This window comes from Phacochoerus africanus, chromosome 1 (assembly GCF_016906955.1).
Source record: "Phacochoerus africanus isolate WHEZ1 chromosome 1, ROS_Pafr_v1, whole genome shotgun sequence".
NCBI classification, from domain to species: domain Eukaryota; kingdom Metazoa; phylum Chordata; class Mammalia; order Artiodactyla; family Suidae; genus Phacochoerus; species Phacochoerus africanus.
In genome coordinates this window covers 274,925,579-274,950,255 of record NC_062544.1, presented here as the reverse complement: position 1 = coordinate 274,950,255, position 24,677 = coordinate 274,925,579, and the positions used below count along the sequence as shown (strand labels likewise).

Below are 24,677 nucleotides of genomic sequence, written 5' to 3'. Positions count from 1 at the left end.
CGTGGGGCCTGACCTGGGCATTGTAGGGAGTTTAGCAGCATGCTTGTCTGCTCCCCGTCAGGTGCCAGTAGCACCTCCTCCTTTATCCCACCCTCAAGTTGTGACAACCAGAAGTGTCTCCAGACTTCATGAAATATCCCCCATTTGGCAAAATTGCCCCCCCCTGGGAAACCTCAGATTTGGAGGCAAATAGCCTCCCCTTTCTTTTTCTTTTCTTCTTTAGTTTATCTGTGAATCTGTGCTAGCTTAATACATGGATATAGGAGGTACACATGATTCTGAGTGTCACCTATGTGTTCCTGAAAAAACTTGAGATCTTCAAAATAACAGCGATTGTTATAAGAAAAATAAGGTTCAGGCAGACTACTCAGTAGACATAGAATTAAATTATAGGTAGGCACCTTACCCCCAAACTTAAAAAAAACACCCCATATTCAGACCCTACTAAAATTACTCATATAATGTCTTAACGTTTCCAAGGATAAATGTCACAGAAGTCATAAGACCTTTACCTTTAAGGAAAAAAAGGGACTATAACTGGAATGGGTAAGAAGATGAATTGAAACTCTTTAATTATGGAGGCAAGGACAGCAGTTATAAAAATCATGATACGAGTTCCCATTATGGCTCAGTGGTCATGAACCTGACTAGTATCCGTGAGGATGTGGGTTCAATCCCTGGCCTTACTCAGTGGGTGAAGGATCCTGCATTGCTGCGAGCTGTGGTGTAGGTCACAGATGAGGCTCGGATCCTGCGCTGCTGTGGCTGTGGGGTAGGTTGGTAGCTACATCTGTTTTGACCCCTAACCTGGGAACTTGCATGTGCTGTGGGAGTGGCTTTCAAAAGACAGGGGAAAAAAAAAAATCATGAAGCTCAGGAGCACTGCACCATAGCTTTTCGGCAAAGCTTGTGGTCAGGCTGTACCATGGGAAACACTGTGAAACGAGAGGCCTGGCGTGTCAGTGAGCTGCAGGCAGCTGTGGGGGTGGGGGATGGGACATTACATTCAACGGATGCTCCAGGTGTGAAATATTACGGGCGAAGAAAAATTGCCTTTACACTGGGGTGCCTTTTCCACCGATTCTCCCATCATTCTGCATTACTGGTCACACATTTGCTATCCGGAAGTTCGCACTGCAGCTGATAGATTGTACGGGGAGGGGCTTCGTGATGTCCATAGGTGGTGGCCCTTGCTTGCGGGAAGGAGGATGTTGCAGAGGGACCAAGTGGCTTATGTTGATGTGAAACAGTCATAAAGCTGGGTCCTGGCTTCCCCTGAAATTGGATTCGATTACTTGAGATGGAGTGCTCTGCGAGTAATTACTAATCTAGTGAGCCTCACGAGCCTCGTATGTGGGCAGTGATGGACGGTATCTATTGAACCCACCTTGCCACAAATCTATGAAAGCTTTCTTTTTTTTTTTTTTTTTGGTCTTTTTGTCTTGCCATTTCTTGGGCCGCTCCCGAGACATATGGAGGTTCCCAGGCTAGGGGTCCAATTAGAGCTGTAGCCACCAGCCTACACCAGAGCCACAGCAACGTGGGATCCGAGCCACGTCTGCGACCTACACCACAGCTCACGCCAACACGGGATCCTTAACCCACTGAGCAAGGCCGGGGATCAAACCCACAACCTCATGGTTCCTAGTCAGGTTCATTAACCACTGAGCCACGACGGGAACTCCCTGTGAAAGGTTTCTATTGCTGCTGTCTCATTCGCTTCACAGTATAAATAAGTGTGGACCAGGCTTCAGGCTTCCCTCAGACGTCGATGTGTGTGCTGTGTATTTCCTCTTCCAGGAAGAACAAGGATGTGGTTGCTTTCTAGGAAAACATTTTATAGAAAAGATCTGAGGCTAAACATCTATTGTTTCTTTCTTTACCCTAAAGCACCTGAAGCCAATGTTATATTTTGTTTTCTCAAGGGCATGGTCAAGAAACCCAGTACATTGTGTTTCCTAGTTGCGTAAGATGTGAGGCATATTGGGAAGGGCTGCTAGCCCTCACTCAGTGCTGCTTGCAGTTGGAGCCTGTAGAGCTGAATTTACAGCCACCACTGCCCAAAGGAGCTCTAAGACCCACCCGCCGCTGCCAATATGCCTGTGAGGATACCTGTATTGAAACATCCTAAAACACAAAGGAACAGTCTTAACATGAGGGCATGTGTGACACTGTGATTTAAGTGTCTCCACCTTTGCCCAGACCCGTCCAAGACAGTACAAACATGGGACATTCTCTTTAACTTCCTAGGTTTCACACTAATTTCCAGCCCTTGCCGGGTCACAGGGCATGCGCAGCAGTGTCCATACAGACTTCCTGTTGCTTGAGCATCAAATACTCACGCAGAGCCCCGTTCTGTGTCCTCAGGGTGCACGCTCTTTTTCTACGAGAGTGATGGCAGGTCTGGAATAGACCACAACAGCATCCCGAAGCACGCCGTCTGGGTGGAGAATAGCATCGTGCAGGCCGTGCCCGAGCACCCCAAGAAAGACTTCGTCTTCTGCCTCAGCAATTCCCTGGGCGATGCCTTCCTCTTTCAGGTTGGTGTGGCTCTTCCTTTGCAAAGCATTTCCAATCTCATACCAGATAATCTTCCTCTCATCCTGTTTCCCTCTGGGTGGTGGGTTCTATCTTTTGTACACTACAGAAACAAAAACGATGAATGATGAAATAAATACCTCCAGTGAGTTCCAGGAATAACTGAATTCACCCAGAGGCCTCCACAGTGAAACCTGAGGACGGGTGTGGGTTGAAGGATTTTTCACTGTTGCCTTGATATCATTTGTGTAGCACTTTAGAGAAAGGATCATGAGCTCCTTAATTTAGACAGGATTTGAGCTGTCAAAATTTTTCATCAGGATGTGTTCCCTTCTCATATGACTCATAAAGTAAAATTATGACATTCCAGAAATGCCTGGCTACCCCCCTCATCTTATCAGCACTTGGTACCCCATGTTCTTGAAGTTTGACTATTAGTTGTATTAAAAACGACTAACCTGCGAATCACTTCGGGGTTAACATTTATTCTGATAGGGAATCATTTAAGTTGGTCGGTTGTGATGCGCTTTTTTTCATATTTGTTAGTTCGGCTTTCTTCCCTTGTTCCTGTAATACAGGTGTTCCTCAAGCCTTTATTCTGTGCTTCCTATACTATGCGCTGTGATATTGAGATTACCAAGAAGATTTTGACACATATAACATGCGAGGCAGACTGGAATGGATTTTTTTTTTTTTTTTCTTTTTAGGGTGACACTTGCAGCTTATGGAAGTTCCCAGGCTAGGGGTTGAATTGGAGCTGTAGCTGCTGACCTACACCACAGCCACAGCAATCCTAGAAACGAACCACATCTGTCACCTACACCACAGCTCATGGCAATGCCAGATCCCTAGCCCACTGAGTGAGGCCAGGGATCAAACCCAAATCCTCACAGATACTAGTTGGGTTTGTAACCCACTGAGGCACAATGGGAACTCCTGGAATGGATCTTTATAATGTGGTAAACCTTGACAGTGAATAGTAAAGGAAGAGCTGGACTAGATTGAATGAAACTGACAGTGAGAATATTCCATGAAGAAAAGTTGGAACAACGCTATGAAAGAGAGTAATAGGTTATTGCACATGTTTCTGGTTTTGGCCACTAAAGTTATTTCCATTTGGGCAATTAAAGTAAGAAACATAAAGTAGTAGTTTTGTGAACAGACAAAAAGCATCTATTTTTTCGTTCTTTAAATCTATGATGTAAAACACATAGAAGGAGGAGTGCACAAAACATAAGTGTATTGCTCAGTGAAGGGTCACAAAGTAACCACCACCCAGGACAAGAAACAGAAGGTTCTAGCACCCTACAACCTTTCATTCACACATGCAGCTTACTAGTTAAATAGAGGGAACATGTATTATATTATCTAAGCCAGGACAGTTTTGTTTATCTGGGGGAAAAAAATAAGCCTTCATTTCTGAAAGATAGTTTTGCTAAGTATAGAATTCTTGATTGACAGTCTTCAGTGCTTTGAAAATATCACTGTATTGCCATCTGGCCCCTGTGTGTTCTAATGAAAAGTCAGCTGTTAATCTTGAGGATCCCTTGTATAGATGAATTGTTTTGTTTTTGATGCTTCAGGGATTTTATCTTTGTGTTTCAACAGTTTGATATGTTTATTGATTTCTTTCAGTTTATTCTATGTGGAATTCCTTGAGCTTCTAGAATGTAAGGATGTATTTGTGTTTGAATCGCATTTGGAAATGTGATTTCTGTTGTTTCTTCAAATTGTCTTTCTGCCCATTTCTTTCTCCTTGCCTCTGGGACACTCATTATGTTTAAGTTAGTAGGTTTGATGGTGTTCTATAGGTCTCAGAGATTCTGTTCATCTTCATTCTTTTTGTTTGTTTGTTCATTCCTTAGGCTGGATAGTCTCAATGGACCTACTTCAGGTTCACAATTCTTTTTTTTTTTTTGCCAGTTCAGATCTGCTCTTGAGTCCCTCTGATGAATTTTTCACTTCAGTTATTTTACATTTTAACTATGGAATTTGTATTTGGTTCTTTTTAAAAAGAATAATGTTTATTTCACTATTGATAGTCTCTGTCTAATAATTGGAGAGATTACCTTAAATCCCATGAGAAATAAATCTCTGACTCTTTCCTGAGGGCTTCTATATGTACCTCTCCAACACTCAGGCAGTTAATTTACAACTCGGCCTTCACCTCTGCTTGCATAGCGCATCGGGATTAGCAAGAGGGGTGAGCACAGGGCCTTCTCAGGGTTTCCTGAGCATGTGTACAGTTCTGTGCATGTATTTGACCATCCAGATTCTAACTGTGGATATCTTATGCATATCTTACTCCCCATCTTTTCCTCAATCAACTGTTTTTTTTTTTTTTTTTTTTTTTTTGCCCAAACTGTTACTCCACCCTCAGGCAGCTGTGATATTAAACAATTGTCACTGGTTGTCTTGTTTTGTTTTTCCACACCCATGGCATACAGAAGTTCTCAGACCAGGGATCAAACTCCTGCCACAGCAGTGACCCAAGCTGCTGCAGTGACAATGGCAGATCCTTAACCTACTGCACCACAGGAAAATTCCTGTCACTGAATTTTTTTTTTTTTTTTTTCACATACACCACTGGACTGAAGGTTATGTACATGAATGAGTTCTGAGTCAGGTCAAATAGCTACAAGTCCTGTGAATGGGAATTTCTTTTATGCTATCAAAGAAGTCAAATAATGACAATTTTCTGAAAATGGTAATTTGGGGGAGCACTAAACATATTCTGCTCCCTTCAATGGCTGTTCGAATGCTGGTTTTTACATGATTTTGGAAATAGGGAGATGATGATGGCAAGAGAGCATGTTAAAATACCCCCATATTTGATATTCTTACTGAGATTCAGACATTTTTCCTTCAATAAATGCACCTCAGATTGTTGCAAGGCAAGATTGTTTTCCTGAGTTCTGAAAAAAGTTAATCTTGACCATTTTTGCCAGTGTTGTTAATTGCTTTACTGGAGGAACAGTATTTTGAGGTTCTTATTCTCCCATCGCTGCTGCTAGACTCACCAGGACAGAGACTAGACAATTTTGAGAGTTAGAGCACTGCTAGTAACAGTCATGCCAGAATAATAGGCATAAGTTTCAGTAGCCCCAGGCTAAATGGGATAGTATGGCAAACTTTTCATATGTAAATCTGAGTGGACCCTAGTTTGGGGGGATCCTGAGCAGTGTTGCTAAGAGTATTCTTGTACCTATGTTAAGGATATGTTTGTCCATATTTTTTCGGTATACGCCTCGGAGTGGGATTGCTGGGTCATGAGATATATGCACACATTCAAGTTTGCTAGATACCGTCAGTTTCCCAAATGACTGAAATAATATATGCTTCCATTAGTGGTCTAGGAAAGTTCCATTTGTTCCTCAACCTTGCTGACACATGCTATTGTCAGGGGTTTTTTGGGTTTTTTTTCCTTCTCTTATTTGAGCTATTGATGAGCATATTTGTATGGGTTTAATAACCATTTCAATATCATCTTTTATGAAGTTTCTATTTCAGTCTCCTCCCTACTTTCTCTATTGTGTTATCTCTCCTCTGAATGATTTGTAGCCATTCTTTTCATATTTTGTAGATCATCTCTTTGTTGATTATATGCAATGCAGATGTGTTTTTCCACTCTTTGGCATGTTTTCTGCTCTCTTAAAGGTATTCTTTGCTGTACTGCAACTTTTGAATTTTACTGTGGTCTCATGTCTCAGGTCTTCCCTAATGGGTAGTGCTTTGTGTATCCTATTTTAAAAAATCGACATGCTCTGTCTCATGAAAATATTCTTTTGTGTAACTTCTAAGCCATTGTTTTTCCAAATGTAGCATAGCTTTTAATTAATTAATTAATTGAATATGTTACAGGAGGAAGTGCCTAACTACTCTGGTTACCACAATAATAACATTACTGTGATAATCAGCAGCTGTTATTTATTTATTTTTTATTTTTTATTTTTTTATTACTCAAATGAATTTATCGTATCTGTAGTTGTATAATGATCATAATAATCCAGTTTCACAGTATTTCCATCCCATAACCTAAGCACATACTCCCATCCCCCAAACTGTCTCCTCCAGAGACCATAAGTTTTTCAATGTCTGTGAGTCAGCATCTGTTCTGCAAAGAAGTTCAGTCTGTCCTTTTTCCAGATTCCACATGTCAGTGAAAGCATTGGATGTTGGTGTCTCATTGTATGGCTGACTTCACTTAGCATGATAACTTCTATGTCTATCCATGTTGCTAACAATGCCAGTATTTCATTCCTTTTAATGGCTGAGTAATATTCCATTGTGTGTATGTACCACATCTTCTTTATCCACTCCTCTGTCGATGGACATTGAGGTTGTTTCCATGTCTTGGCTATTGCAAATAGTGCTGCAATGAACATTGGAGTACATGTGTCTTTGCGAGTCATGGTTTTCTCTGGGTAGATGCCCAGAAGTGAGATTGCTGGATCAAATGGTAGTTGTATTTTTAGTTTTCTGAGGCATCTCCATACTGCTTTCCACAGTGGTTGCACCAATTTACAATCCCACCAACAGTGTACTGTTCCTTTTTCTCCACACCCTCTCCAGCACTTATTGTTTGTAGGCTTTTGGGTGATGGCCATTCTGGCTGGTGTAGGGTGGTACCTCATCGTGGTTTTGATTTGCATTTCTGTAATAATGAGTGATGTTGAACATCTTTTCATGTGTTTTTTGGCCATCTGTATGTCTTCTTTGGAGAACTGTCTGTTTAGATCTTCTGCCCATTTTTGGATGGGGTCAGCAGCTGTTTTTAGAGAACCCTTATTGCATGCTGACACCTTGAACGTGTTTCCCAGTGAGATCCACTGAATTCTTTCAGCAACTAGTGAGTTGGATTGTGTATCCACATTTTAACCAGTTGATATGGACTGTGTACCCTTTTGGTGACACCGAGGGGTTACAAAGGCTAATAATTTGGATGCCAAAGTTCCATAATTACTGACTGTTGTGCTTGATTCAAATGAAGCTTCTCTTACTCCAAAGCCCCTTGTGTAAATATATCATTTATCCCATTATCATTATCATTCCCCTTAAGAAGAACATAGGCGAGAATCCGTGATTACAGTGTAAGGTAATTTTTCTCAGTCTTAGAATTAAGCCACTCATTGGGAGTCTCAAAGTTGTGATGGATTTTAGCCATTTTTGCCTCACTGCATAGGTGAAATGATAATCTGGTTGACTTTAGGATGCTCTCCTTTTTGCCTTCACATCTCTGATGCGAATTCCTTTTGAAAGGAATTCCTTTCCTGGTTGTAAAATTGCTAACAGAATCTGAGTGCCCAATAGGTCACGGTGAATAAAAATTCTTTTGTGGCAATATAGGACCTTATTCATGAAAACCTCTGTGTCCTCTTGTTGTGGTGACATTTTTGTACTCCGTACGTGGGATAAGAGCACAAAATGAACCTTTTCAGAGGAAATTACTGCTCTTAAGGATCCATGAGGTCATTTTCTACCTTCTACTTATTGTAATCTACAGGGCTCTGGAGGGGCTGCATTTGAAAGGAACCCGTGTGTGTAGGGGGTGAGGTTAAAGCAAGGGAGATCAAGCATGATTATGGAAATAATTTGTAGGTTATTCCAGCCCCAGGGCTCAATTCAGTGCACACAGTTTCCAGAGCCCCTATGCTGTTGATCTGATGCTGCTATTCAGATTCGCCCACAGAAGGGAGATTCATGTTACCAGCAAAAGTAAAAAGGGGTTTTGTGTGCAGGATGGGGGTAGGAATGGACATGAATGTTAGAGCAGCTTATATAGAAGTGCTACCCTGGTGTTCTTCTTGTGGCACAGTGGGTTAAGGATCTGGCATTGTCTTGCATCAGCTTGGGTTGTTGCTCTGGTGTGAGTTTGATCCCTGGCCTGGGAATTTCCGCATGCCATGGTCACAGCCAAAAAAAGGAAGTGGTACGCCCTATGCACTGTCTGCAAAGGAAGGTTGTAGCTTCTGCGTTTAAACTATTTTAATTAGAGATCTTCCCTCTAACTGGAAGCCAGAAACAGCACTTGTAACCTACAAAGTACAGTTTCCTCTTGGCCCTTTTCTTCACCCATTACTGAAGGATGTGACATGTAATTTCAAAAAGCTCAATGACTTTTACGGCGACATACCGTATATTAGTTTTTAATTCCCACATTAAATACCTTGGGAACATAGTTAACGGATAGAGTAAGAATAATGCCTGATCGTGTAGGAAATCACAGGCAATTATATCTCTAAAGAAGTGTAGAAAATACTGTCTCTAAGGGGTCATTGCCTTTCTGTAGAAAGTTTCTTATTTATTTCTTATCACTTATATGAGGGTATAGCACATGCATATATAATTTTTTTTTTTTTTTTTGCTGATCCCAAACTCCTAATTTATATAGCATGCATATTTTTAAAATAGACTCTTTTGAGAAAAGGGAGAGTACTTATACCTTTATGTTGAATTGGGGGTTAGATATGGTCATGCAAGGTAAGTATCTGGTAGGTAGCCAATGTTCTATACATGTTACAGTTATCATTTTAGTGATAAAGAAAAGGAGACTAGTTTCCTGTGCTCCTATAAAGTATCTTGACAGAAGGTGAGTGTGGCTTCTTGGTGAAAAGTCTAAGGCCTGGGATTTTATCAGGCTCATCTTGCGGCAGGGGCATCAAATGGACTTGACAGAAAAGACTTAAGAGGGGATTGAGCATCTTGGACTTGAGTAGATTAACATCCAGCCTCCTTCTCAAGGTAGGCATCGTCTCTGCCAGGTCCCTGACTGCTGGTCAGCCTGCCCGCTTCCATCCCTAGAAGCCCCCAGCTCTTCTACCATCTACCTTGTGAGTTAACTCCAAATTCTAAAAAGTTCTTCATTGTGCCGAGAGAGTATGTCTTTCAGGTGACTTTGTTTCTGTATTCTCCACAAAGTTTAAAGTAAGCTTTCTTCAGCTTATTCTTTCTCGTAACCAAAATGCTTGAAAACAGCTCTCATTTCCCTCCTGCTGTGTCTCCTGTGTCGGCCTCCCTGCCTGAGCTTTCCCAGCCGGTCTCCCTAAGGTGTGGTTCCTCTTGTTCTCCCTTGTAATCGTGTTCCAGAACCCCACACCCTGTCCTCGTGAGGTCCATCCTACACTGCTCGCATTTCAGTTCCTGCTTCTCTGATTTCCTCGGCAATGCTAGTGTCAATTCCTTAATTTAGGAGAAACCACAACAAACTGTTGACTCACACCAAGCTTGTGGTCTATCAGGCCCTCAGCCTCAGCGCTTCCCCAGGAAGGGCCTCTCCATCTTATTGTAATCAGTTTTTTGCAAACATCAAATTCAGAACGTAAGCTTCCCTCTTCAAAATTTTGTCTTTGTGGTGGCTGGCCTTCTAATAAACTGGACCTCGTCTAGGATCCTAATTGGATCTTCCCTGGTGTTTGTGTCTCTCTTGACTTCACATTCTCTGCAGGTGTGACAAACTCAATGTTTGGTCTTTGTTTTCTTTGTTGGTTTAAGTAGGAGTTTCTAGCTCAGCTCTGTTTCTCCATCACTGTAGATCATTGCCCTGCCTCTAGCCAGCCAATTTAGAAATATTTGCCCTTGGTTGTGGCATAGATTCTAGGATGTGTGGAAGCTTAGGCCAATGTTTTTCATCTCTGGAAAGAATTGGGCTCAACCTAGATTGGTTTGTCAGCACCATTCTGTTGGCTCAGTCTCACGCAGTATAGTGAAAGAAATAGCAGGTATGACCCAGGAGCCATAGACTCATGTCCATGAGCTCCTTAGGGCATCTTATTGATGCCTCATCCCCGGACAGAGGATCAGAGAGCTAGCTCCCTGAGAGGAGAAAGTGAATGGGGTCCCTCCTGGACTCCACCCTGTCCAGGCATCAGAGGGGCCCTTTTCAAAGGCTGAAGCTCCACTGGCCCAGCTCTGAAGAGAGTATTGTTGGAGAGTATGGATGTTGCAGTGCAAAATGAATGCACAGGGCGGATAACCGTACACAGTGGATGCCCTGCTATTAGTGTGTTCAGAGCTTGCTCCACATATGTTAAAAGTACAGCGCAGAGATATAATTGTGGCTGAGCTACGCTTTACCATGTAATTGGTACACTATTATATATTATCCAAATAACATGTTACTAACTGCATTCGTCTTCCCCTTTACAGTATTTCAAATTGGTATTAAGTCAGTGTGAATACAGACTTATTTATTTGATTGAAGGTAGTTGATTACCATGTTGTGTTGATTTTTGGTACACAGCAAAGTGATTCAATTTATGTGTATGCATTAAAAAAAAAAAAAAATGGTGTTCCCGTCATGGCTCAGTGGAAACAAATCTGACTAGTATTCATGAAGGCACAGGTTCGATCCCTGGCCTCGCTCATTGGGTTAAGGATCTGACCTTGCCACGAGCTGTGGTGTAGGTTGCAGATGTGGCTCAGATCCCAAGTGGCTGTGGCTGTGGCATAGGCCAGTGGCTGTAGCTCCAATTTGACCCCTAGCCTGGGAACCTCCATATACCATAGGTGTGGCCCTAAAAAGACAAAAAAAATTACGTGAGTGTGTGTGTGTGTATATTTTTTTCATATTCTTTCTCATTATGGTTTATTATAAGATATCGGATATAGTTCTCTGTGCTATACAGTGGGTCCTTGTGGTTTACTTATTATACATATGGTAGTTTGCATCTGCTCATCCCACACTCCTGATTTATCCTCCCGACCTTGCGTCCTTCCCTTGTCCTTTGGGATTCATGAGTTTGTTTTCTGTGTCTGTGGATCTGTCTCTGTTTTGAACACAGTTTTAAAGAATTCAGTTAACCTTAAAAGAGTTACAGCGAAATTCTCTCCCCCTCCTTCCTCGCCCTCTTCCCCCCATCCTCCCCTAAAACAACTGTACTCAACTATTTTAGCTGAGGTTTTTGTTGGCTGGTTTGCTTTTTCTTGCATTTACCCTCATTTCTCATTAATATGCTTATCCCATTTCTTAACTGACCTTAGACATTACTGATTTTCCGTTATGATAGATGAATAGTTGGCTGTATTATATACAAAGGCTCCTTTTCTCATCTTCTATATAGTTACATGAAACTTAAGGACTAAATCAGTGGTCCCTGTTAGGCTGAAATGCTGTTACCATGCTGTGTGGCTCTATGAATAGTATTGGCTGCTGAGCCAAATAGTGTACTCTCATTTTATTTCCTTTCTGGAATAACTTTTTGGGTTTCGCCTCTGATTAATGACGGTTTTCCTCCTTGCTTAATTGGTTTATTTCCTGTTACTTCACAAGGTTTTCTAAATCTCCCATTTAGGAGAGTGGTTGATTGGCACTGTGTTTACCCCGGAGCCTGCGCTGCCCTTGCCCCTTCATCCTCCTGCTCCAGTCTCATCTTTCTCTGTGTTTCATACATATAATCAGCCTGGGATTTCCTTTTGCCGCCCTAGATTCCTTCCTTTTTTTCTTCCTTTTCATAAAAATCACTTGTAATTTCCTTCAAAAGGATTCATATTTAAAAAAAAGTCTTCATTCTACGTTTTTACCTAAATAATATTTGAGTAATTGGGAATTTGGGCTTGGAAATCCTTTCCCCTTTGTTCACTTGTTTTCCGATGCCGTGCTTCTTTTCTGCTTATCTTGTGTGTGTTTCTTTTCCCCTTTTGGAGCTTTTGAATCATTTCCTTATCACTCGTTTTTTTGTTTTGTTTTGTTTTGGTTTTTTGTCTTTTTGCCATTTCTTGGGCCGCTCTCTTGGCATATGGAGGTTTCCAGGCTAGGGATCTAATCGAAGCTATAGCCTCCGGCCTACACCAGAGCCACAGCAACGCAGGATCCGAGCCGCGTCTGCAACCTACACCACAGCTCACGGCAACGCCGGGTCCTTAACCCACTGAGCAAGGCCAGGGATCGAACCTACAACCTCATGGTTCCTAGTTGGATTTGTTAACCACTGCGCCATGACGGGAACTCCATCTTATCACTCGTTTTTGATTCTTCTTGTGATCTGCCTTCTACTGAAATTTTAATTTAGTTATTTAATATTTTTTTATTTCCAAAATCTCTTTCTCCCCCTCCCCTTTCCCTTCCCTGATTCCCCTCCCACTTCCCTCCTTTCAATCTCATTGTCCCCGTTTTATTTTAACCTGTGCATTTGTTTGTTTCTTGATAGCCTTAGATGGTTTCTGTGTCTGAGGATATTCTGTATTTTACAGAAAGTTCTTTTCTACTTCATGCATTGCTTCTCTTTTTTCTTTGAGGCCTTTTCTTCCCCGTGCTTTGGTGTCTGCTCTTCATGTTGGAGACTTTCATCAAACGTCTGGTGATCCTTAGTTGTCTGATTAAGTACAAGATACCAAAGAAGTGCTCGGGTATCATCAGTGCCCATTTTTCATCTGCTGGGGGCTGTTATAGCATGAGAAGATGAGGAGGCCTTTGGTTGAGAGGGTCTAGTTGACAGTATTTGTTGGTCTTTTCTGGGGGCAGAGATGAATTCTGCCATGGCTGCTCCTGGGTGGGCTCCCATTTTATCTCTCTGTTTGCTGCAAACAGTTCCTTCTTCTTTTGTGTCTGGCTTCCTGGGGCTGAAGCCGCTCCTTCTCTGAAGAATGCATCTTGGGTGGGTGAAAGGTAAGGAGGTAAGGGCGGGAGGGGTGCCCTGTTACATGACTTTCTTCAGGGAGGGCCCCAGATTACAAATTTGGGGTAATGCCTGCAATTCTCTTTATAGATATTAACAAGGATAGTTTGATTAAGCTTTGCATAAATAAAACTCTAAATTATGTTAAACAGAGGATCAATGAGAAAAAAGACTTTTCAGGAAACTTACACAGGAACTTCATTCCCAACTAGCCTCTTTAAAAATACAGAACTAGCTGTATAGCATTGGGAACTATATCTAGTCACTTTATGATGGAGCATAATAATGTGAGAAAAAGAAGGTATCTGTATGTGTGACTGGTAGAAAATTGACGGAGGAATTCCCATCGTGGCTCAGCAGTTAACAAACCTGACTGGCATTCGTGAGGACGAAGCTTTTATCCCTGGTCTCACTCAGTGGGTTAAAGATCTGGTGTGGCCGAGAGCTGTGGTGTAGGTCACAGATGCGGCTCGGATCCTGCGTTGCTGTGGCTCTAGTGTAGGCTGGCAGCTACAGCTCCAATTGGACCCCTAGCCTGGGAACTTCCATATGCTGTAGATATGGCCCTACAAAGATAGAAAGGCAAAAAAAGAAAAAAAAAAGAAAGAAAGAAAGAAAAAGGAAAATTGACAGAACAGTCTAAACCAGCTGTGATGGAAAAAATAAAAATCATTTTAAAAAAACCACATAACTTTTGGGAGTTCCCTGGTGGCTCAGGAGGCTGAGGATCTGGTGGTGTTCCTTCAGTGGCTTGGGTCACTCCTGTGGCATGAGTTTGACTCCTGGTCTAGGAACTTCTGATAGGTGCAGCAAAAACAAAACAAAACAAAACATAACTTTATTCCTTTGTCTTTTTATTCTTTTAAAATGGGGAAGAAAAAAAAGTTCAGTCCACTTTATAGTTATTCTTGTGCCTCTGTAAACTCAAATTATCGGAAAGTTTAGTTTCCTAGCTCTAGCATTTATTCCCTAGTACTTCTCTTATTTAAAATGAATTTGCCTTTTCCTGCCACTCACGTAAACCATTGATTATCTGAAATCACAGAGTATCCTCCATTCAGTTGCATAATTAAGCTGGATCTATTTAAACACATAATGAAGCCCTGAGCTTCATCTTAACTCGGGGCTCAAAGGGGCTCTTATGCAAAATGCATTTTTTAGCTGATTATACTCCTCCGTTGGCAAGAACGTTGCTTCTTCCCTTCATGGAACTTGACACAGTATTTCTAGCATCCGCAGCAGGCAATGGAAGCAGCACACAACTCACTCTCTCTACCTGTTTGCTGCTGTTTGTTTAATGCAAAGTGTTGAGTGTGAAGGAAGTTGAGAGGGTACCACTTAGGTAGTCCCCCCCTTGCTGCCTTTTGGACCCCTGGGCTCTGATGAAGGGCCCTTGAGCAGCTATGGTGTCCCTAGTTAACCTGGCCTGGTGCAAGAGCTGATGCAAGGCTGGTGGCTTTGAAAAGCCTTTTCTAGCATGTTCGAGTTTAAATCCTGTAGTGGCCTGATGTGATCAGCTCTGACATTGTCATGCCTGTAAACAGCCAGGACCTGTTTCAAGAGTTCTCTCTCCGTAACGTGCTATTGACAGAAGGCAGCGCGGTCTTGGCCCTACCTTCCCACCCCACCGAGCCCCTTGAGTGCCACCATCGAGGGACAGATGCTGCCACGAAGCTCATTTAGTAAATCGTGCTTCTGGGACATGGATTTGTCTTAACAATAGAGAATGGCAGAGACCACTGTTTTATTTAGACAGGACAGCAGGAGCAAAAAGTCTCTCTGAGAGAAAGAACCGCCTTCAGCCTCTGACAGGTTTTTAAAGCGTGTGGAGGCTTGAGTGTACTGAATTGGTAGAGGGGCTGATGGCTGAATTTTTCATAAAGCTGCAATCGCACTTTTGTAAACATCTTCCTCTGGATTTATGGGGCTTGGTGTGTTTTTCCACCCTTGTTTTTATTTTGTTTTACTTAAAAATTTTAAGACTGTGATAAAATATGCATGACATGCCATCTTAACTGTTCCTGAGTGCCCAGTTCTGCAGCGTTAAGTACATTCGCATGGTCCTGCTGTTCATCCATCTCCAGGATTCCTCATCTTGCAGCCCCGAAACTCTGGTCCCAGCGAGCTCTCCACCTTCCTCTTCCTCTAAGCCCTGGCAACCACCCTCTTCCTTTTGTTTAAATCAGTTTCTTTCAAATCCCAGGATAACGGCTTTGCTGAAATTAAACAGACATCTTTCAAAGGCTGTTCCGCCTCCTTCGTTACCTTCCTTTCCACATCTTCCCTGGGAGGCAAACAGAAACCGTCTGATGTCCGATGGAGCATGTCGCCCTTGGCTGAGTTTGCTCGAGACCCTCACGGGTGGAGGGGAGAAGGGACGCTTTTCATTAAGTGAAGAGAGCAAAAGGCTGGTTATTCTACAGAGCCTTTCAGACTGTGGGTCCCCCTTGGAGGGTCACAGGGTATCCTACAGACTCTTATTGAAAAAGCATCTCAGAGTTTCCGTGGTGGCTCAGTGGGTAAAGGACCCATGAGGATATAGGTTTGATCCCTGGCCTTGCTCAGTGGGTTAAGGATCTGGCCTTACTGCAAGCTGTGATATAAGTCGCAGATGTGTCTCAGATTGGGTGTTGCTGTGGCTGGGGTGTAGGCCTCAGCTACAGTTCCAATTCAGCCTCTAGCCTGGGAACTTCCATATGCTGCAAGTGCGGACCTAAAAAGAAAATACATACATATTTACACAAATAGCATCATTATTTTTGAAATGGAATTCTTACTGTGCGAGTCTGTCCATCAGGATGGGTTAGATGATGCTGCAGTAAGGAGCAACCCCACATCTCTGTAACTCAACATACCTTTTAATTCTTGCTGTGCATTGGATGGACACTGGCTGTGAAGCTGTTCTCACCCTAGACACTTAGGGACCTGGGCTGGCAGAAGCTCCATCCTGCCCCAGGCTTCCAGGACTGTAAGCAAAGGAGGAAGCATAGGATGAATTAGGCCCTTTGGTTGGTAGTGTCACATGTTGCTTCTCCTCAGATGCTTTGGCCAAAGCCAAGGGACGTGGCCACCCCGAACTTCCAAGAGCAGGAGAATTCCACGTGTCCCATGGGAAAACTCACAATGAGTGGGTCACACAGCTAGGCTTTTAGAGCAATTGGTGAGAGCTGGGGGCGTCAGGAGTGGTGTTGCATATGAAGATTTTTTTCTTTTAAAGCATGGGATTGGTGAAGATCAGAATTTATAATACTTTATTGGGTCATCCCTAATTTTACCAGGCTTTCGTTTCTTTGTCTGTAAACTGGTCACTTGGATCCCTCCTCGGTGACCGTATTTACATAAAATGTTAATTTTGTAGCTTGTACGTAGCAGAGCTTGTATCAGGAGTTTAAGCTCTTTCTAACAACTCCTCAGATGTTATGGGAGGGTTGTAGGTATTTACTTGCCTTCCCCTGGGGCGGGGTGGAGGTGGTGAGTGGTGGCAGAGATGAGTGAGGCTACTCTTGGGGGAATCGATACTGGCCTCTCACCCAGCATTGACTTGCCAGCTGTTTTCCTGGAGACATCATCCCCCTCCTCCATGCCACCACTGCATGGATTCCATCCGAAACACTTCCACAATCCCCCTTTAAAACGGGTGAAAACATCACCTCCCCTCCCATCTAAAAGCTCCTCGGGTCCATTGAGCTGTGCATACAAAGGAGAGAGCATATTTTGGCTCAGGGGACTAACTCTTTATCAGATGCTACCAGGTGCTTTGGAGGACAAAGAGGTGACGCTGGAAAGGTCACGCTGTTGGGAACTTCCACTACCATCTTCCAGGGACAATTTTTGCTGGAAAATAGACTCTGACGTATAGTATTTTTAGGATAGTGATAGAAAATTATATGGTATTAGGATAATATATATTATGTATATATATTATATGTATATATATAGTATGTATATATATTCGGTATTAGGATAATAATATATATTAGGTATTAGGATACTATATCTTGGAAGGATCTTTCAGACACTTTCTATTAAAGTATAATATGTGCACAGAAAAGCACACAGCTTGATGGCATGTCACAGTCTGGGCACACCTGTGTCATGCGTTCCTGTAACCAGCACCCAGATCAAGAAGCAGCGTGTGGCCAGCTCGGCAGAGACCCCCTGTGCTTCCTTCCAGATGCTACCCCAACCCCCTGTGGCCATCAAACAACTCTTCTGACGTCTAAGAGGATACATTAGTTTTGCTTGTGTTTGCACTTTTTGTAAATAGCGTCTTAGAGTCTGTACTCTTCCCTGCCTGGCTTCTTCCCTCAGTGCTACGTGTGTGAGATTTATCCGTATTGTAGCGTGTAATTGCTGGTCTTTCATTCTCATGGCTGAGTGCTAGGTCACAGTGTGATTCTACATGTAATTCATTCATTCCACTGTTGACAGGTGTTGGGATAGTTTCTAGTTTTGTCCCTTGCAAATTGTAGTACTTTGAACAGTTGGGGACAAATCCTGTGGCAAGCATAGGAATGCATTTCTCTTGGGAATGTACCCACAGTGCTTTTTCGGGGTCACAGGCATGCATACGTTCAATTTTAGCAGGTGTAGGGCCGAACAGCTTTTTCCAAAGCAGTTTTCCCAGTTTGCTCTCCAGCTGCACATGAGAATTCTGGTGGCTCCCTATCTTTGCCTACACTTGCTATTTTCTTCTTGGAAGTGTTTCTTTTAGAAAAGAATCCTTACCTGATTGTTTTCCCATCTGAACTGATTCCTTCTCTAATAAATTTTAAGTCTTTAAGTGTTGGACCCATGGCACATGACGGTTCCCAGACTAGGGGTCAGGTCAAATCGGAGGGGTAGTTGCTTACCTATGCCACAGCCATAGTAACATCAGATCTGAGCTGAGTATAAGACTTACACCATAGCTCATGACAACACCACATCCTTAACCCACTGAGCCAGGTCAGGGATCGAATCCGCGTCCTCGGGAATACCAGGCAGATTCATTCCCGTTGAGCCATGATGGGAACTCCTCTAATACATTTTAAAAGGGGGGAGGAGGAATTCTGTTGTGGCTCATCAGAAATGAGACCAACTAGTATCCATGAGGATGTGGGTTCAATCCCTGGCCTCCATCAGTGGGTTAAGGATCCGGTGTTGCTGTGAGCTGTGGTGTTGGTCACAGACATGGCGCAGACCTGGTGTTGCTGTGGATGTGGTGTGGACTGGCAGCTGCAGCTCTGATTCAACCCCTAGCCTGAGAACTTCCGTATGCCGAAGGTGTGATCCTAAAACAGAAGTGGGGTAGGAAATCACCCCACCAAGCAAAATACCTACTGATGTTGAGGCACCGAGTGATAGTAAACATTTTAATTGTACTAGGCAGGACCAAGCATGATGGTTTTATATGTGGGAGGATGGCCAACTGTTTTTTTCTTGAATAACTTCAATGTGATACATAAAGACAAAATGTAAGGTGATTTCATTCCCAGAGGAGATTAAATATTAAAAATTGGAGTGCCCTGGTAGCCCAGCAGTAAAGGATCTGGTGTTGTCACTACTGTGGCTTGGGTCACTGCTGTAGGGCAGGTTCCATCCCTGGCCTGGGAATTTCTGCAAGTTGTAGGTGCGGCCAAAAAGGAATTTGAAGCTGAATCTTTAACACTTAAAGAGTTAAGGGGCGGGGGGCAGGGGGTGAAATGGATAAAGGTTGTCAGTTACATGCTTAGTCCGGTTAGAAGATGATTAGGTCCAAGGTATGTAATGAAAAAAAAAAAAAGGATTCAATTTCATATACAGAGGTGTTCATTTCTCCACCTTCAGGTGTACACTTTTGATGTCCCACGTCTTTATCTCTTCCTCTTGCCCCACTCAGTCCCCACAAAATGATCCCCTTTGCTCTATCAGGTGGCACTTCTGCTGTTTCTTTATGCGAATGTCTGGCTTATTGAAGTCCTCTTTAAAGAGAGGCAAATATTTTCTTGTGACCCTAACAACGGTCAAATTGACTAGGTGGGTCCAGTGTGTGATGTTTCTGCTGGCAGATACTATTTGTAATGTTTGATTGATGCCTTGTTCTTAGTGGAATACAAGACTGATGAGATTCAGAAATAATGGAGACACCTGCAATGGGGCCTTGACTTAAATTTCAGTTTTGTGGGTGGGGTCCTGTTAAGGGGATTTTGTTTGCAAGCCATCGCTCAAATGAGTCAGGAAACTAAGAAGATGCCTCAGAGGGGGGACAAAAAAAACACAACAGTGTTTTGTGCATGGAAAGTGATGTCAGCTACTTTAATATTGAAGTGGCCAAATAGACCCTTTGTTCAGATGAGCTCACTCCTGAGTATTTATTAAACTTCCCTCGGCTTAAGGGGATACTCATTCATTGAGTTCCTAAAGAATTAATCATAGCATATTGTTACACACGAGCTGTTCTCTCAAACTATTTCTCCATCTTTTGCCCTTCAGGGCACCCTGCGTCATATCAAGGCCCCTTTGAGGTTACCCGCATACATTGTCTTTTTTTTTTTTTTCCTTTGTCTTTTTGCCTTTTCTTGAGCCGCTCCCACGGCATATGGAGGTTCCCAGGCTAGGGGTCTAATCCAAGCCCTAGCCAGAGGCACAGCAGCACAGGATCCGAGCCGTGTCTGTAACCCACACCACAGCTCACGGCAACGCCAGATCCTTTAACCCACTGAGCAAGGCCAGGGATCAAACCTGCAACCTCACGGTTCCTAGTTGGATTTGTTAACCACTGCCCCTTGATGGGAACTCCTACCCAACATTGTCTTTAAACCTCTTTTGACCTGGTCATTCTTAGTGGCTGGAGTGCTCCTGGGTCGTTGCTATTCCTAGACATTTCCTTATGTCCTCAAAGACAGTATTGCTCTGGCTGCCTTGAACCACTTTCCCAGCCCTAGATATGTCATGGCAGCTTGGCTCTGGCAGAAGACGTGTGGATTGGGGTCACTGTGGTGGTTTACTGCAGGCGGGGTTGTTGCATTTTGTTGGCCAATAACACCCCTTAGCTTCACTTTCACCTTGGAACTGGTCAGTCTTGTCTGTAACTGGCCTTTGCTTCAAAACAACCCTCTTCACTAGAACCTAAGCTGTCTGCATAGGATAATCACATATGCAAGTCCTTTAGTTCAGGCCGCCGTCAATAACTACCATAGACTGGATGCCTCATGAACCTTCTGGAGGCTAGAAGTCTGAGATCAGGATAGGAGCATGCTTGGGTTTTGGTCGGGCCCGTTTTCTGAGTCATAGATGGCTGTCCTCTTGCTGTGTCCTCCCATGAAGGAAGGGAGCGAGCTACCTCTTTGGCTTCTTTTTATAAGGGCACTAATCCCCTATGTGAAGACACCACCCTCGTGACCTAATTACCTCCCATGACCCCACCTCTTAATACCATCATACTGGGCGGGGTGTGTGTGTGTGTGTGTGTGTGTGTTAGGATTTCAGCATTTGAATTGGTGTGTGTGTGGGGGGGGTTCAGTCTATTGCAACAAGTCTATTGCCACAACTTATTCAATAAGTACTTTGGGTGAGCAGACATGGCAACTTCATTTCCAACAGCCTTTGGGGGCTGAGGGTGGGGTGGTACCTGACTGAAGACTAATTTATTTAATCTGTTGTTGCCTTCCCCGTGGGACATCTAGACCTGCCTCCTTGACTCCCAGCCAGCTCGTCTGGAAATACACGGGTTCACCTCCAGTAACCTAAGAGCCGGCTGTTTCTTTCTTGCCCCTCCCGCCCCCCCCCCCCCCCCCCCCCCAGACCACCAGCCAGACAGAGCTGGAAAACTGGATCACTGCCATCCACTCTGCCTGCGCAGCCGCTGTCGCAAGACACCACCACAAAGAAGACACCCTCCGCCTCCTGAAATCGGAGATCAAAAAGCTGGAACAGAAGATTGATATGGATGAAAAGATGAAGAAAATGGGCGAAATGCAGCTGTCTTCCGTCACTGACTCGAAGAAGAAGAAAACTATATTAGATCAGGTAATTGTTCTTCTTCCGTGTTCAGACGTGGGCAGAATCCTTAGGTCTTGAAGTTGTTCCGCTGCCTTGGATGGAGTCGGGAACATCCTTGGTTATCTCGCTGTCAGCCTGTCATCCCAGCTGCTAAGTTCTTTATTGTGACTGTCAGTCCCCCCCCCCCCATTGTTCACAGTTGATTGTTATGAGCTAAAGGGAACAACACTGCCTTGAATGAAAGACAGAAATCTAATTGAGGAGCCCTCCCTCTCCCACCAATGGCGTGCTGTTCTTGGGGATCCGTGGAATTGCACAGTCTTGCAGTTTCATTCCCTGTGTTATCAGGTGGACCTGGTGCTCAACTGTGGTGGGCCTTCACTTCTGACTTCTTTAATAAATTTAGATAGACTTCTAAAGTTAGAAAAGGTAGAGTGTGGGTTTTTTTAAATTATATATCATATATATTATTTATATATAAAATTGCCGTATATGCATCTAAGACTATTTCCTGCTGAAGAGGAAAGATTTGGCGAGCTAACAGGACATGTTTGCCTTCTATTCAGTTGCCTTTTTTTTTTCCTTTCTCTTTTGAATTTTCATTGAGATAGAGTTGATTCATAGTGTTTTGCTTTCAGGGGTACAGCGAAGGGTTTCAGTATGTGTACATTCTTTTTCAGACGCCTTTCCATTAGTTAGTTGTTTTAAAGTCAGGGACAGCCATCTCGCAGCACTTTGAAACGTGACCTAAGACCTGGGGTATGATTATGTGCACGAATGTCATTGACATAATGGAACAGTTGATGACGTGGACGAGCATGTGATCTTCCATATTTCTGTCTGTTCTTTCCCTCTGTTACCTGGTGCTGTGTTTTGTGGTGGTGTTAACAGCACGAAATTCCCTTGACACAAAATTACCCACGTTAACGTATGCAGTTCAGTGGCCTTTAGGACTTTCTCAGTGTTGAGTAGCAGCAGTCTCTGTCTAGTTTCAAATCACTGTCATCCACCTCCAGAGGAAACCCTGGACCTGCTCAACAGTTGCTCCCCTCTGCCCCTGCATTCTGTTTCTATGGATTTACCAATTTCTCATGTTCCGTACAAATGGAATTGCATCATATGTGACCTTTTGTGTCTGCCGTCTTTTAGTGAGTGTGTTGTCTTGGAGATGGATCCACAGAGTAACATGTATACGTCATTCCTTTGATGGCTGAATATTATTCCATTGTACGTATGTGCCCCGATGTGTTTGCCCGTTCATCTGTTGGTAGACATTTGGGCTCTTTCCATAGTTGGCTGTTGTGAAGAGTGCTATGAATATGTGTGTACACGAGCACTGCATTTTAAGTTGGAATAAAAGGTAGATAGATATCAACCCTTGATCAATGGCCACATCATAACTAGCATCTCAGAGCCTTCCCTATAGGCCAGACCTGTTCCAACTCGAATTCTTACATTATCTTATTGAACTATCTCATCAGCCTCAGGAGGTAGGTATTATTTTGCCACTTTGAAAAACGTGGAAGTGTCTTGGATGTAGCCTAAAGTTGGAACCACGTGTTCCAGAGTCTGGGTCTCTAGTGTTTCCCCCATCCCACCCTGTACTTTCTTTCTTTTTTTTTTAATTTTTATTTTTTTGTCTTTCCAGGGCTGCACCTCGCGGCATATGGAGGTTCCCAGCCTAGGGGTCTAATCGGCCTGCACCACAGCCACAGCAACACTAGATCCGAGTCACGTCTGCCACAGCTCATGGCAAGGCCAGGTTCTTAACCCCCTGAGCAAGGCCAGGGATCGAACCTGCAACCTCCTGGTTCCTAGTTGGATTCATTTCCGCTGCGCCACGATGGGAACCCCCCACCCTGTACTTTCTACCACGCACCTCTTCCCCAACGCTCTTGGCCCATTTGTCTCTAATTTTTAAATCACCTCACTTGGCCTCTTCTTTCTCTTCCTTTGAAAATCCACCTCTGGGTAAGTCGTAAAACTCTCCAGTGCTGGAAATCTTCCATTTTTCACTTCTTTTTTTTTTTTTTTTAATTTTTTGGGGCTGTGCCCACAGTATGTAAGTTCCTCAGTCCAGAGATGGAACTTGCACTATAGCAGTGACTGGAGCTGCCGCAGTGACGATGCCAGATCCTTAACCTGCTGTGCCAACAAGGGAACTCCCATTTTTTTTTTTTTTTTCTTTCCTTCTTCTGCTTCGGGCTTGTGGCCCAGAGCCTAGAACTGAGGACCCTATCAAACCACAACTCTGGAATGTGAGGGCATAGAGCATCTTTGGATATACATTCTAATCATCCTGTGGACTGTATGGCTATAGGTCTTTGCAGAAAAACATGTAAGCTGTGGAGGGAATAACACTGGACCTACCATGACCTAAGAAACTTAGGGTACCTGTGGTTTACCCCTTAGGATTACAATGCACACCTTGACGACATCAAGATTTATAACGTTTGCGTAGGATAAAGTCATTAATGTTTGTCTTCTCTTTTCCCTCCCTTCCCTTCTCCCATATTTTCACCTCTGTAGATCTTTGTTTGGGAGCAGAATCTTGAACAGTTTCAAATGGACCTGTTTCGTTACCGCTGTTACCTAGCTAGCCTCCAAGGTGGGGAGCTGCCCAACCCGAAAAGGCTACTTGCTTTTGCAAGCCGACCCACCAAAGTGGCAATGGGCCGCCTTGGAATCTTTTCTGTATCATCTTTTCATGCCCTGGTGAGTAGAACCTCATGTATTTTTGAAAACTATGCATCTTGACTATTAATCCCGAGCAGGACTTGGCCAGAGTCTCTAAAATGTTTTCCTGGGTTACTGACTGCACTGTATGGACGTGTGTGTCCTCCTTCCGCCACAGGTGCAACTCTTCATTTGACTCTGTTGTGAAATTTGCTACTTAAGCCTTTCTTGATGGGCCCTGAGTGATCGTGCAAAGAAAATATGAAGGGTGGAGTTCCCGTCGTGGCGCAGTGGTTAACGAATCCGACTAGGAACCATGAGGTTGCGGGTTCGGTCCCTGCCCTTGCTCAGTGGGTTAACGATCTGGCGTTGCCATGAGCTGTGGTGTAGGTTGCAGACGCGGCGGCTCAGATCCCGTGTTGCTGTGGCTCTGGCGTAGGCCGGCGACTACAGCTCCGATTGGACCCCTAGCCTGGGAACCTCCATATGCCGCGGGAGTGGCCCAAGAAATAGCAACAACAACAAAAGACAAAAGACAAAAAAAAAAAAAGAAAATATGAAGGGTATTACCTTTAAGAGATCTTTGTGTGGCGTGTTTGTGGATAACTCGTGTCATTTTTAGGCAGTGGCATGTTTTTAACCCAATGATGTTTTTTAAAACCTATTAACCTTATGGAAATGGTAAGTAGAGAGCCAGCTCTCTTGTATAGAAATATATATTTTTTCTCTTACTTCCCCACATGAAAACACAGAGATTAAACATGGATCTCTTGGGAAATCTGCCTTTTACTTTATTTTTTAACATAGTTTTGATGGCCACAAATACCCGATGCCATTAACAAGACCTTCTCTGTCTATCAGCCCAACATATGTACTTGCTGGGGGAGA

The 24,677-nt window shown here is 43.5% G+C and overlaps 1 protein-coding gene across 1 annotated transcript in view; it reads left to right on the top strand.

Annotated features, from left to right (window-relative positions):
- Positions 1 to 24,677, top strand: part of TIAM1 (TIAM Rac1 associated GEF 1) — a 234,298-nt gene that overhangs the window by 97,598 nt on the left and 112,023 nt on the right. The window contains exons 6-8 of the mRNA XM_047795360.1: positions 2,368 to 2,540; positions 20,916 to 21,140; positions 23,643 to 23,828. Coding sequence (XP_047651316.1) covers positions 2,368 to 2,540; positions 20,916 to 21,140; positions 23,643 to 23,828 — 584 coding nt within the window. The remainder of the gene's footprint in view (positions 1 to 2,367; positions 2,541 to 20,915; positions 21,141 to 23,642; positions 23,829 to 24,677) is intronic.